A 12,513-nucleotide genomic window follows, 5' to 3' on the forward strand; every position below is an offset into this window, starting at 1 on the left:
TCTGGTCACCCTAAGTTACACTAGTATTCTATAGCTGTGTAATGATGCCAGTAAATTTCCCTGTGTCAGAAGCCCTAAGAAGCACCCCTGAGCCATTGCTCCATTAAGGCCTTGTCTACACTACAGAGTTAAATTGACTTAAGTTACGTCAACGATAATAAGCTGCTTTAATTACATCAGTTTTGCATGTCCACACAACGCTCCTTGTGTCAGTGGAGTGTGTCCACAGTCGTTGCTCTTGCATCAACAGAGAGCGTTGCATCGCGGGTAGCTATCCCACTGTGCAACTCGCCACCCTCCGTCACCCTCTGCTGCTCAGAGCTCTGGGAACCGATAGCATTTTGTGCCACTTTCAACAGTCTTTGTAAACTGTGCGCCTGCCATCTCTGCCTGACAGCATGGATCCTGAACTGCTGACCAGTCTGGTGATGTGCATTATGAAAACAATGCGGCTGATCTGCAATATCCGCACTGCGAAACAGAGGATGAATCGGTGGTGCCTGCCCTGCTGTCTGCCATGGAAACAAATAATTCAAGATCACTGCTGTCATTCACGGAGCAGCTGCACATAGTGGTCTGTCAGTACTGGGCTTGGGAAACAAGCACTGAGTGGTGGGATCACATCATGATGCAGGTGTGGGATGACAAGCAGTGGCTGCAGAACTTTCAGATGTGCAAAGCCACCTTCCAGGATCTGTGTGCGGAGCTTGCCCCACCCTGTGGCACAAGGACACCAGAATGAGAGCTGCCCGCACTGTTGGAAAGTGAGTCGCAATTGCTGTGTGGAAGCTGGTTACTCCAAATTGCTACCAGTCAGTTGCGAATCAGTTTGGAGTTGGAAAGTCCACCGTGGGAGTTGCGGTGATGCAAGTGTGCAGGGCTATTAATCCCCTCCTGCTACAAAAGACTGTAACTTGGGGCTGGTCTACACCCAGCCGCTAGTTCGGTGGCTGGGGATCGAAGTTCTGGGTTCGACTTATCGCGTCTGGTCTGGACGCGATAAGTTGAACCAGGAAGTGCTCGCCGTCGACTGCGGTACTCCAGCTCGGCGAGAGGAGTACCGCGGAGTCGACGGGGAGCCTGCCTGCCGCGTGTGGACCGCGTCTGAACCGCGGTAAGTTCGAAGTAAGGTATGTCGACTTCAGCTACGTTATTCACGTAGCTGAAGTTGCGTACCTTACTTCGACTTGGGGGGTTAGTGTAGACCAGGCCTTGGTAATGTGCAGGAAATAGTGGATGGCTTTGCCGCAATGGGATTCCCTAACTGCAGCAGGGCGATAGATGATGCACATATCCCCATTTTGGCCCCAGGCCATCTTGCGATGGAGTACATCAATAGAAAGGGCTACTTCTCCATTGTCTTGTACGCGCTGGTGGATCACCGAGGCCATTTCACTGACATCACTGTGGGATGGTCAGGGAAGGTGCTTGATTCACGCACCCTTTCAGAACACTGGCCTGTACAGAAAGCTGCATGCTGGGACTTTCTTTCCAGGCCAGAAGATTCCAATGGGGGATGTGGAAATGCCCACAGTGATCCTGTGAGACCCAGCCTATCCCTGGCTCCTGTGGATGGGAGCCAGATGGAGAGGATAGCCAGAGCCCAGCCAAGCTGTAGTGAACCCCAGCGTTCAAGCTCGCTTTGTCCCTCCATCAGACCCTTTCATCAGATTCCTAGGTGTGTGTCCGACTGCTTCCCACAGCCCACACTTAACTTCCACCTCCCCCGCAGCCCAGGGAAAATGTGGCTCAGCCCCCCTGCTGAGAGGCAGGGAAGTCTGTATCTCTCTGGGTCATTGGTTGCTAGGTGTGAACATCTTAGTGAATGGATTTACCATTGTCTTCTCAGATGTCCCACTGATATGGGGATCAAGGCCCAGGCAACTAGGTGACACCCATATCTATCTATATCACATCTAGTGGATGGGTCACTACAAAAAGTAATTTTCCCCTCTGCTGATACTCACACCTTCTTGTCAACTGTTGGAAATGGGCGACGTCCACCTTGATTGCATTGGCCTCATAAGCACTACAAAAGTAATTTTCCTCCTTTGATATTCACCCCTTGTTGTCAACCATTGAGAATAGGCCACTTCCACCTTAATTGAATTGGCCTCGTTAGCACTGACCCCCCCCACTTGGTAAGGCAACTCCCATCTTTTAATGTGCTGTAATATTTATACTGTTTACTGTATTTTTCACTCCATGCATCTGATGAAGTGGGTTTTAGCCCACGAGAGCTTATGCCCAATAAATTTGTTAGTCTCTAAGGTGCCACAAGGACTCCTCGTTGTTTTTACCCATATCTATGTCTCTTCACCTGCCCTGAGAGCAAGCAGTCCTTTCTCCGCCTCTAGGTAACAATGCAGCACATAAGGGAAATTGAGGCGCACATAGGCTGCATACAAATTTCAAAATTTTATTAAAGCTAATGTTAAAAAAAATTATATAATACTTAGAATGAGAAAAGAGTGTCTGTACAACTGGGTATAGTTCCTAGATTATCCACAAATACAAAGTTTGTTTTTAAAAGTCATATGATACATAGAGTACATAATCAGCAATAACCCAAATTTAGGTGAATAGATTTAACAATACAGTTTAGATATTAGAATCTGAATACTTGGGTACATCACTCATTAAAAGTTGTATAGAGATTTGGTTGTGGAAAGCAAAATATATCAATGAGTGGAGATTGTCCCTCAGTAATTGAGAATTAGGTTGGTTGTCAATTTAGAAAATACAATCCATGAGGAAAGTAAACAATTCCCACTCTGTCACAGAGGTCCAAAGCAGGTGGTCAAACTAGGCCATAACATGAGGCACTCCCACAGATTGACATAGGGAGAGTATATAGCAGCCAGGAGACTGCCTGAGCATTAACTGCACAGAGCTCTGTAGCTTAGCTCTAAGGGGTGCTTTGGGTCCCCATGCACACATTCAGCATTTTCTTCCACATCCAACAAACAGGTGCCCTTGCCTTAATCTGTGTACATAGGGGCATTGTCAGCAGATCGAGAGACGTGATCATTCCCCTCTATTCGATATTGGTGAGGCCTCATCTGGAGTACTCTGTCCAGTTTTGGGCCCCACGCTACAAGAAGGATATGGAAAAATTGGAAAGAGTCCAGTGGAGGGCAACAAAATGTTTAGGGGGCTGGCGCACATGACTTATGAGGAGAGACTGAGGGAACTGGGATTGTTTAGTCTGCAGAAGAGAAGGATGGGGGTGGATTTGATAGCTGTTTTCAACTACCTGAAAGGGGGTTCCAAAGAGGATGGATCTAGACTGTTCTCAGTGGTAGCGGATGACAGAACAAGGAGTAATGGTCTCAAGTTGCAGTGGGGAAGGTTTAGGTTGGATATTAGGAAAAAACTTTTTCACTAGGAGGGTGGTGAAGCACTGGAATAGGTTACCTAGGAAGGTGGTGGAATCTCCTTCCTTAGAGGTTTTTAAGGTCAGGCTTGACAAAGCCCTGGCTGGGATGATTTAGGTGGGGATTGGTCCTGCTTTGAGCAGGGGGTTGGACTAGATGACCCCCTGAGGTCCCTTCCAACCCTGATATTCTGTGATTCTATGATCTGGTTCATACACCTGTGGGCAGGGGAGTAAGTTCCCTGTTAATATTGACACCGCATCTCACTCTGTTTCTAGGCCCTATCTGTTCTGACCTCCCAGATGCCTCGTGGTTTCAAACCTTCTGCCAGTTTGCACATTATCGCTGCTCCAACCGCAAGTACTACACCAAGGTGAGAGGGAGAGGGGGGATTAGAACAGCGTCAGCAATCGCTTTGGGGGGGGGGATTATCACAGTGAAGCAGAGGGTTTTGGGGGGATTATTGCTGTGGAGGGGTGGGGATTTGGGGGTATGACCGGGGTCCTAGTGGGGGCCAACTATGGTTACTAAATTAGGGCAAACTACAAAAAATGGGGCAGCCAAACCCCAAAAAGCTGGTGGATATTCCAATACTTAGATTTACCAAGCCAGCATAAAACAGCTACTTTATTACTTTACTGGTTACTCAGAAGTCCAAACAACACAGTTCTCTTAAAGTGATCCAGCCTCAGGCCTCCATCCAGGTACTCACGTCAAATATGATGATTTCTGATTTCTCGTCATATAAAAGAAAAAGGTTCTACCAATCCCAAAGGATTGGACACATTACCTCCCAGGTTAATGAATGTTTCAGATCTTACCCAAATACACGCTACAGCCAATTCTTATTAACTAAACTAAAATTTATTAAAAAACAAAAGAAAGAGTATGGTTAAAAGATCAATATACATACAGACATGAGTTCAATTCATTGAGGTTTAGATTCATAGCAGAGATGGTGAGCTTTGTAGTTCAAAGAGTTCCTTTAGCATTCAGTTCATAGGTCCAAATATATCCAGGGCGTACCAGCATAACTGGGACCTCAGTCTTGCGACTCAGACTTCCCCTATTGAAGTCTAAGCAGATCTGCGATGACAGAATCAGGACCCAAGGATCTTTTATACAATTTCATGTCCTCTTTGACAAGTTGGGATTTCCTCGGGGAACAAAAGGTAATTAGGATGACTTTGAAGGAGGTCCATCACCGGTACTTAGCTATACGAACTAACATAAGACCATTTGCTTGTTCCTCCACCATTCACAGTACATTTCAAAGAGAGATGAATACCGAGAGATCCCATGTTTACTCTTCTTTTGACCTCTGAACTATCAGAATACAGCATAGACAGGGACTGTTGATTACATTGTCCATCCTACTCCTACATATGTAAATACACAAAAACACAAACATTATCTCCCACATGTCCTCTGTGGGTTATTTATTTTGCAGGATGTTTAACCCTTTCTAGCCATGCGTCACAGGGGGATTATTGCAGTAGAGAATATCATAGAATCATAGAATATCAGGGTTGGAAGGGACCTCAGGAGGTCATCTAGTCCAATCCCCTGCTCAAAGTAGGACCAATCCCCAACTAAATCATCCCAGCCAGGGCATTGTCAAGCCGGGCCTTAAAAACCTCTAAGGAAGGAGAGTCCACCACCTCCCTAGGTAACCCATTCCAGTGCTTCACCACTCTCCTAGTGAAAAAGATTTTCCTAATATCCAACCTAAGCCTCCCCCCCTGCAACTTGAGACCATTACTCCTTGTTCTGTCATCTGCCACCACTGAGAACAGTCTAGATCATTGTTCCCTCTAAGCTGTGCACGTACACACAGATCCTAAACCGCGCGCACACAGCGAAACACCGCGCACACAAAAAATGAAATACTACATCAGAGCCTTTTGACATTGTTCGCCTGCCATCTATCAACACAGCCAGATTCTACTAGCTGGCAAGGGGGGGAAAAGGGAAAGGAGGGCAATGAATCGTTCGTATCCCTCCCCGCCAGCATTTCGAAAGTGGAACGTTGATCACATCGGGACCCACACATCTCCTTGTAGTCTCTTCATTTGGCTGTGTACAAACTCAAGTACATGCGAATAAGTCAAAATGCCTGGCCGTAGTTGCTAAGGAACTGCAAAGATTTCCCAGGAATGAACAAAGGTAAGTGTTGTTTTCGTGACTGAAATCTTTCAAAGGCATTGGACTGCATACATTTACTCGTGATGTTTTACCATTTTCCCGCATTTTTTGCCGCGTTTTTTTGCTATGCACAAACTTCTGGTATCCTGATCTGAATGATCTCCCGTTTGCCCTTTTGTTGAGTCATGCTGTTAAGGGCATTGAAATAGTAGCCATATAATAAAAGTATTAATTTTAAATAAACCAATCTAATAAAAAATCAATCCCAAAATGTCACTGTCTAGAGGTCTAAAGTGTAAAAGAACAGTGACTTCATTTAAATCTGGATGGCTGGATGAGACTATAGAGACGGTTACACCGAAGACACATAGTGTAATGCTTGTTAAACTTCATGAAATATTCACATATGATGAGGACAACGGAGTGGTTTGTGTATATTGTCGAGATGCCAGAGCTTCGGGAGAATTTTCAACAGGAAGAATGTGGAATGATGTATGGAAGTTGGATTTCTTAAAGCGTCATCTGTCAAGTAAGTCTCATATAGATGGTGTAACAAGACTTAGAAACAAAAACCCTTCCTTACGGAGCGGATTACTTAGCATGATTCTTGAAAGTCCAGCTGAAAAGCAGAGGAGGCAAATTAATCTTGAATGCAAGCGCTCAAACCCAGAACAAATCAAGGTACTTACTGACAGTGTGTTGTTGGCTATTAAAATGAACCATTCAATGCTTTCTGTTCAGGATATTAATGATCATATGGAAAAGTATGTGTGCATACCAGCGAGCTGGAGAAGTCAAAATTATGCTTTTGAATTTCTTGAAATTATCAACTGCATTGTCCAAAATGACCTCATGCATGAAATAGCATCAGCAATGTTTCATACTCTAGCTGTTGATGAAAGCACTGATATATCCATTAACAGATACTTGATACTCTACTTTAAATATAGATCCATAAATTCTGCAGACTATAAAACTTTGTTTGGTGGACTATTACGATTGCAAGAATGTAATGCTGTTTCAATAGTGTCTGCAATCAAAGAGTTTTATAAAAAACACCAACTTGATCTAATGAAAATGGTGATGTTCACATCTGATGGTGCCTCCGTGATGTTGAGCAAACTCAATGGCGTGGTGGCTCAGCTGAAATGTGATATTCCACACTTAGTCCAGCAACATTGCATTGCACACCGGGAAGACTTGGGGATTTCCGATGCATGGAAAGAGGTCAAGCTGATAAGACACATAGAAACCTTAATGAGAACTGTCTACACGGTGTTCTGTCAGTCATCCGGGAGAAAATGCAAATTTCAGGAAATAGTGGATGCTTCTGAATGTGAGTCAGTGGCTTTCAGGCCACTCAGTGAAGTGCGCTGGTTATCTAGGCACTTTGCACTTCAAGCAATTATTCGCAACTGTAATCCTCTTCTGGAATATTTTGAGCAAGACAAAGATACTGATCCAGTTTCTAAATACTGCCACAAAAAGCTGAATACCATGGAATACCGAATAACATTAGTTAGTGGCTTCACTATCCACGCTGCTCCAGAAACAGGGCCTTACACCTCTTGAAGCATTTCACCTTGCCCGAGGTAAACTGAACAAGATCAGAAAACAGTACCTTGGAGAGTCAGGGTATGTCTACACTACGAGAGTAGTTCGATTTTAGTTAAATCGAATATGTGCAATCGATATTAGAAAGTCGAACGTGTGTGTCTACACTAAGGACAGTAATTCGACTTTGTCAGTCCACACTACCAGGGAAAGCGTCGACATTGGAAGCAGTGCACTGTGGGCAGCTATCCCACAGTTCCCGCAGTCCCCGCTGCCCAGTGGAATTCTGGGTCGAGCCCCCAATGGCTTCTGGGTAAAAAATTGTGGCGAGGGTGCTTTTGGGTAACTGTCGTCATCCGTCAGTCACTACCGCCCTGCCTCCCTCCCTGAAAGCGCCGGCGGGAAATCAGTTCGCGCACTTTTTGATCAGTGACAGCGCGGACGCCACAGCACTGCGATCATGGATCCCGCTGCGACCATCGCTGCAGTTGTGGCCGTTCTCAACGCCTCGCACCTTATCATACACCTTTCCCAGAGGCAGATGCAGAGAAATCAGGCGAGGAGGCTACGGCAGCGGAGTGAGGGCCTGAAGTCGGAGAGTAGCACAGAGCTGTCAGAAACCACGACACCCAGCGCCGAGGACATCACGTTTGCAATGGGGCATGTGGATTTTGTTGAACGGCGATTCTGGGCCCGGGAAACAAGCACGGACTGGTGGGACCGCATAGTGCTTCAGGTCTGGGATGAATCCCAGTGGCTGCGAAACTTTCGCATGCGGAAGGGGACTTTCCTGGAACTTTGTGAGTTGCTGTCCCCTGCCCTGAAGCGCAAGGACACCCGCATGCGAGCAGCCCTGACTGTCCAGAAGCGAGTGGCCATAGCCCTCTGGAAGCTTGCAACGCCGGACAGCTACCGGTCAGTCGCGAACCACTTTGGCGTGGGCAAATCTACCGTGGGGGTTGTTGTCATGCAAGTAGCCAAGGCAATCGTCAAGGTACTGCTGTCAAAGGTAGTGACCCTGGGAAACGCGCAGGCCATCATAGATGGCTTCGCTGCGATGGGATTCCCAAACTGCGGTGGGGCTATAGATGGGACTCACATCCCTATCCTGGGACCGGGCCACCAGGCCAGCCAGTACATCAATAGAAAGGGGTACTTTTCAATGGTGCTGCAAGCACTGGTGGACCATCGGGGACGGTTTACAAACATCTACGTCGGATGGCCGGGCAAGGTTCATGACGCTCGCGTGTTCAGGAACTCTGGTCTGTTTAGACGGCTGCAGGAAGGTATTTACTTCCCGGACCACAAGATAACTGTTGGGGATGTGGAGATGCCTACAGTGATCCTCGGGGACCCAGCCTACCCGCTAATGCCCTGGCTCATGAAGCCCTATACTGGCGCCCTGGACACAGAAAAAGAACTGTTCAACTACCGGCTGAGCAAGTGCAGAATGGTAGTGGAGTGTGCTTTTGGCCGTCTCAAGGGGAGATGGAGAAGCTTACTCACTCGCTGTGATCTCAGCGAAACCAATATCCCCATCGTTATTGCAGCTTGCTGTGTGCTCCACAATCTGTGTGAGAGCAAGGGGGAGACCTTTATGGCGGGGTGGGAGGTTGAGGCAAATAGCCTGGCTGCTGATTACGCCCAGCCAGACAGCCGGGCGATTAGAAGAGCCCAGCGGGACGCGCTGTGCATCCGGGAGGCTTTGAAAGCCAGTTTCAAGGCTGAGCAGGGTACCCATTGACTTTTAAGTTTGTGGACACAGAAGCTGAACTTGCCCCCGTTTCTTTACCCAGTTGCCGTCGACTATCCTCTCCAATTACATACCCCCTTCACCCCCTTCCCAAAAAATAAAATCTGTTCTGTTTTGTTCATGGACACCGTTGTCTTTATTACTGTTTTCACGGGAATGTTTTAAACCTGGGACGCAGACTGTGGCGGGGAGCGGGTTTAGGGTTGTGATGCAAATGATGCTTCTAAACTCCAGGAATGACAGGCTCCGCGATGGTGGACTGGTTGTTTCAACGGAGCCTGCCAGCCCTCCTGGCCGGGACTGCGTGTATGTGTCGGCTATGTGACTGTCTTGCAGGGGGAGGAGGGTTACAGATCCCCTGCTGCGCGGCTCTGTGATCCAGGGTAAGGACCGCTGCATAAGATCTGTAACTGCCCTCCCCCGCCACCAAGTCACAGAGCAACACCACCGCCCCCACCACACAGAACATGAAAACCACCTCCCAGACTGACCAGGATAACTAGTCACTGCACTGTATATGTGCCCTGCTGCTGCACCTGCCCCCTGCTAAAGGTGACTGTCCTGTCCAATGACCAAGGCCCTTCCCCCCCCTCCAGACAGACTCCCCTCCAAAAGAAGAGGATGGAAACAGAAATGAACAGAAACGTATTCTTTATTAACAACCGCACATGGAACGGGGGGGTGAAACTTGGACGGGGTCTTGTGTGAGGCGGGTAGGAAAGGACTTTTCAAATTTTGGGGAATGAGAGCCTTCTAGTGGTAGAGCAGTCCGCAGGGGTGGAGTGAAATTTTTCCCGGCCCCTTCCACCCCTCCGTGTTTGGACTTTGGGTGAGGGGGGTATGGGACTTGGTGGCGGGGCAGGGCAGTTACAGAGAGACTGCAGCGGGGCTCTCTCCTCCTGCCTCCGGTCCTGCAGAACATCCACAAGGCGGCGGAGCGTGTCCGTTTGCTCCCTCATTAGTCCAAGCAGCGTTTGAGTAGCCTGCCTGTCCTCCTGTCGCCACCTCTCCTCCCGTTCAATGTTTGCCCGGTGCATTTGGGACAAGTTCTCCCTCCACTGTGTCTGCTGGGCTGCCTGTGCTCGGGAGCATTCCATTAGTTCAGCAAACATGTCTTCCCGTGTCCTCTTCTTCCTCCTCCTAATGTGCGCTAGCCTCTGGGCAGATGTGGCTGTGGGAATTGGAAAAAGGGAGTGAATTCCTGAGACAGAGCAATGTATCTGTGAACAGAGAACATAGTCTTTCTCTGTGAACAAGACCATGCAGAGCACCTATCACACGCGCACTGAGGACAAGGTCGAATTTTCGGCCCTCGCCTACAGTGCCTGCGGTCTTGCTGTGGCGAGCTGAGGAGCAGGGCAGGACACCGGACTTTGTCTAGATGGCAAACATGGTAAGCCGTAGACTTGTGGCCGCTTAAAACTTTAAGAGTGGCACTGGCCTCCTTTCACATAGAAAGCAATGCGAGTCTCTGCTGGCAGCAATCCTGCAAGCATGAACTCTGGCCCTGTCCCAGCCCCTCGCGGCTGTAAACCGCGTGGCTGTAAACCGGCGGTTGCAGTTCTGTAAAGGGACGGGCAAGCAGTCCCAATACTAACTTTCCCCTACCTAATTCACAGCAGGGAGTCATGCCTGACATCACCCTCCTGAAGGTCTCCGAGAGCCAGAAGGAGAAGATGCTCCGGGACAGCCTGCAGAAACCGGGGCCATTTGCTGCACTGCTGTGCAAGGCCATGATCCCGGAGTACCTGCTGGCGTTGTGGCAGGGAAACGTGTCCTACCACGGGGGGCCTAATAAGCTGTCCCTGCCCAGGAACCTGCTGATGAGGCTTGAAAAACACCTGCAGGAGGTGTATGAGGAGTTCTCCCCGGAGGATGTCGCCTCGATCCCCGGTTACATTGACCAGTTCTTGGCTTAGGTGCCCTTGGAGGGACAAATGACTGCAGGGTTTTGGGCACTATAATCATGAAGCGGACATTGTGAGATTTTTTTAAAATGGTTCGGACTATATATTGAGGCGCCCAAAGACGGAGTAATCATGATACACTTTGCACTGATTCCCCTTTTGTTTGACTTTCCTGTTTACATGTTTTTAAGCACTTTACCCACTGTTAATATTTTCAATCTTCCTGTTTTGTTGCAAATAAATGTTTACATGTTTTAAAGCACTTTAGCTACTGTTAATATTTTAAATATGCCAGTTATGTTGTAAATAAATGTTTGGATATTTAAAACACTTACTGCTTGATCCTTCCCCTGAATCTGTGTCTGGGGTAACGGCTGGGGAGGGTTGGTAGGGGATCTCTGTCAGGGTGATGAAGAGCTCCTGGCTGTCGGGCAAATCAGCGTTGTAAGCGCTGTCTACTGCCTCGTCCTCCTCATCTCCTTCCTCCTCTTCCCCGTCCGCTGAGGAACCGGCCGCGGACAATATCCCATCCTCAGAGTCCACGGTCAGGGGTGGGGTAGTGGTGGCGGCCGCACCTAGGATGGAATGCAGTGCCTCGTAGAAACGGGATGTGTGAGGCTGGGATCCGGAGCGTCCGTTTGCCTCTTTGGTCTTCTGGTAGCCTTGTCTCAGCTCCTTGATTTTCACGCGGCACTGCGTTGCATCCCGGCTGTAGCCTCTCTCTGCCATGGCTTTAGAGATCTTCTCATAGATCTTTGCATTCCGTCTTTTGGAGCGCAGCTCGGAAAGCACGGACTCATCTCCCCACACAGCGATGAGATCCAAGACTTCCCGATCCGTCCATGCTGGGGCCCTCTTTCTATTGGATTGCACGGCCATCTCTGCTGGAGAGCTCTGCATCGTTGCCACTGCTGCCACTGCTGCTGAGCTCGCCACGGTGTCCAAACAGAAACTGCGCTTCAAACTGCCCAGACAGGAAAAGGAATTCAAATTTTCCCGGGGTGTGGCTGGTCAGAGCATCCGAGCTCGGACTGCTGTCCAGAGCGTCAACAGAGTGGTGCACTGTGGGATAGCTCCCGGAGCTATTACCGTCGATTTCCATCCACACCTAGCCTAATTCGATATGGCCATTTCGAATTTAGCGCTACTCCTCTCGTTGTGGAGGATTACAGAAATCGATTTAAGGAGGGCTCTATGTCGAACTAAATGGCTTCGTGGTGTGGACGGGTGCAGGGTTAATTCGATATAACGGCGCTAAATTCGACATAAAAGCCTAGTGTAGACCAGGCCTCAGTCTTATGGAGTGAGAAAATAATGAAATTGATACCAGTTTCATCATAATTTTCATAAACATCTTGTGTGCACATTTGGCAGACAGGTTTACACAGGATGAAGTCCAGGAGTGGTCCGCTTTTGACTGTGCAGCAATAGTTAAGTGTGACTTCAATTTTGGGATTCATCAGGTCAAATCCCTATGTTCAAAATACAAAGACTTTCTTGCTGAAGAGATTGTTATAGTCAGTCAGTACAATGACTTCAAGTTTGCAGTAGCCGAAAGAATCAAAAGCCAATTGGTTTTAAGTTTCCTGGATATGGTGACATTTGTTCACCAGAATGAATAGTTTCAGGATCTTGCAAAGTTGATGGATATTGGAGGAACATTCCTAGCATCAAGTGCAGACTGTGAGCGTGGCTTTAGCTTAATGAACACTCTAAAAAACAAACTATGGAATCGTTTACAAGTAGATCATTTGGACATGCTGATGTGTATTAGGAG

At 48.0% G+C, this 12,513-nt stretch overlaps 1 protein-coding gene across 1 annotated transcript in view; it reads left to right on the forward strand.

Moving 5' to 3' along the window:
* ACRBP (acrosin binding protein) overlaps positions 1-12,513 on the forward strand; it is a 92,655-nt gene that overhangs the window by 20,625 nt on the left and 59,517 nt on the right. Inside the window, exon 3 of the mRNA XM_026660253.2 lies at positions 3,656-3,750. Within this exon, the coding sequence (XP_026516038.1) occupies positions 3,656-3,750 (95 nt within the window). The remainder of the gene's footprint in view (positions 1-3,655; positions 3,751-12,513) is intronic.

This window comes from Terrapene carolina, unplaced genomic scaffold (genome assembly GCF_002925995.2).
Source record: "Terrapene carolina triunguis isolate 2854851 unplaced genomic scaffold, T_m_triunguis-2.0 Scaffold740, whole genome shotgun sequence".
Lineage (NCBI taxonomy): Eukaryota > Metazoa > Chordata > Testudines > Emydidae > Terrapene > Terrapene triunguis.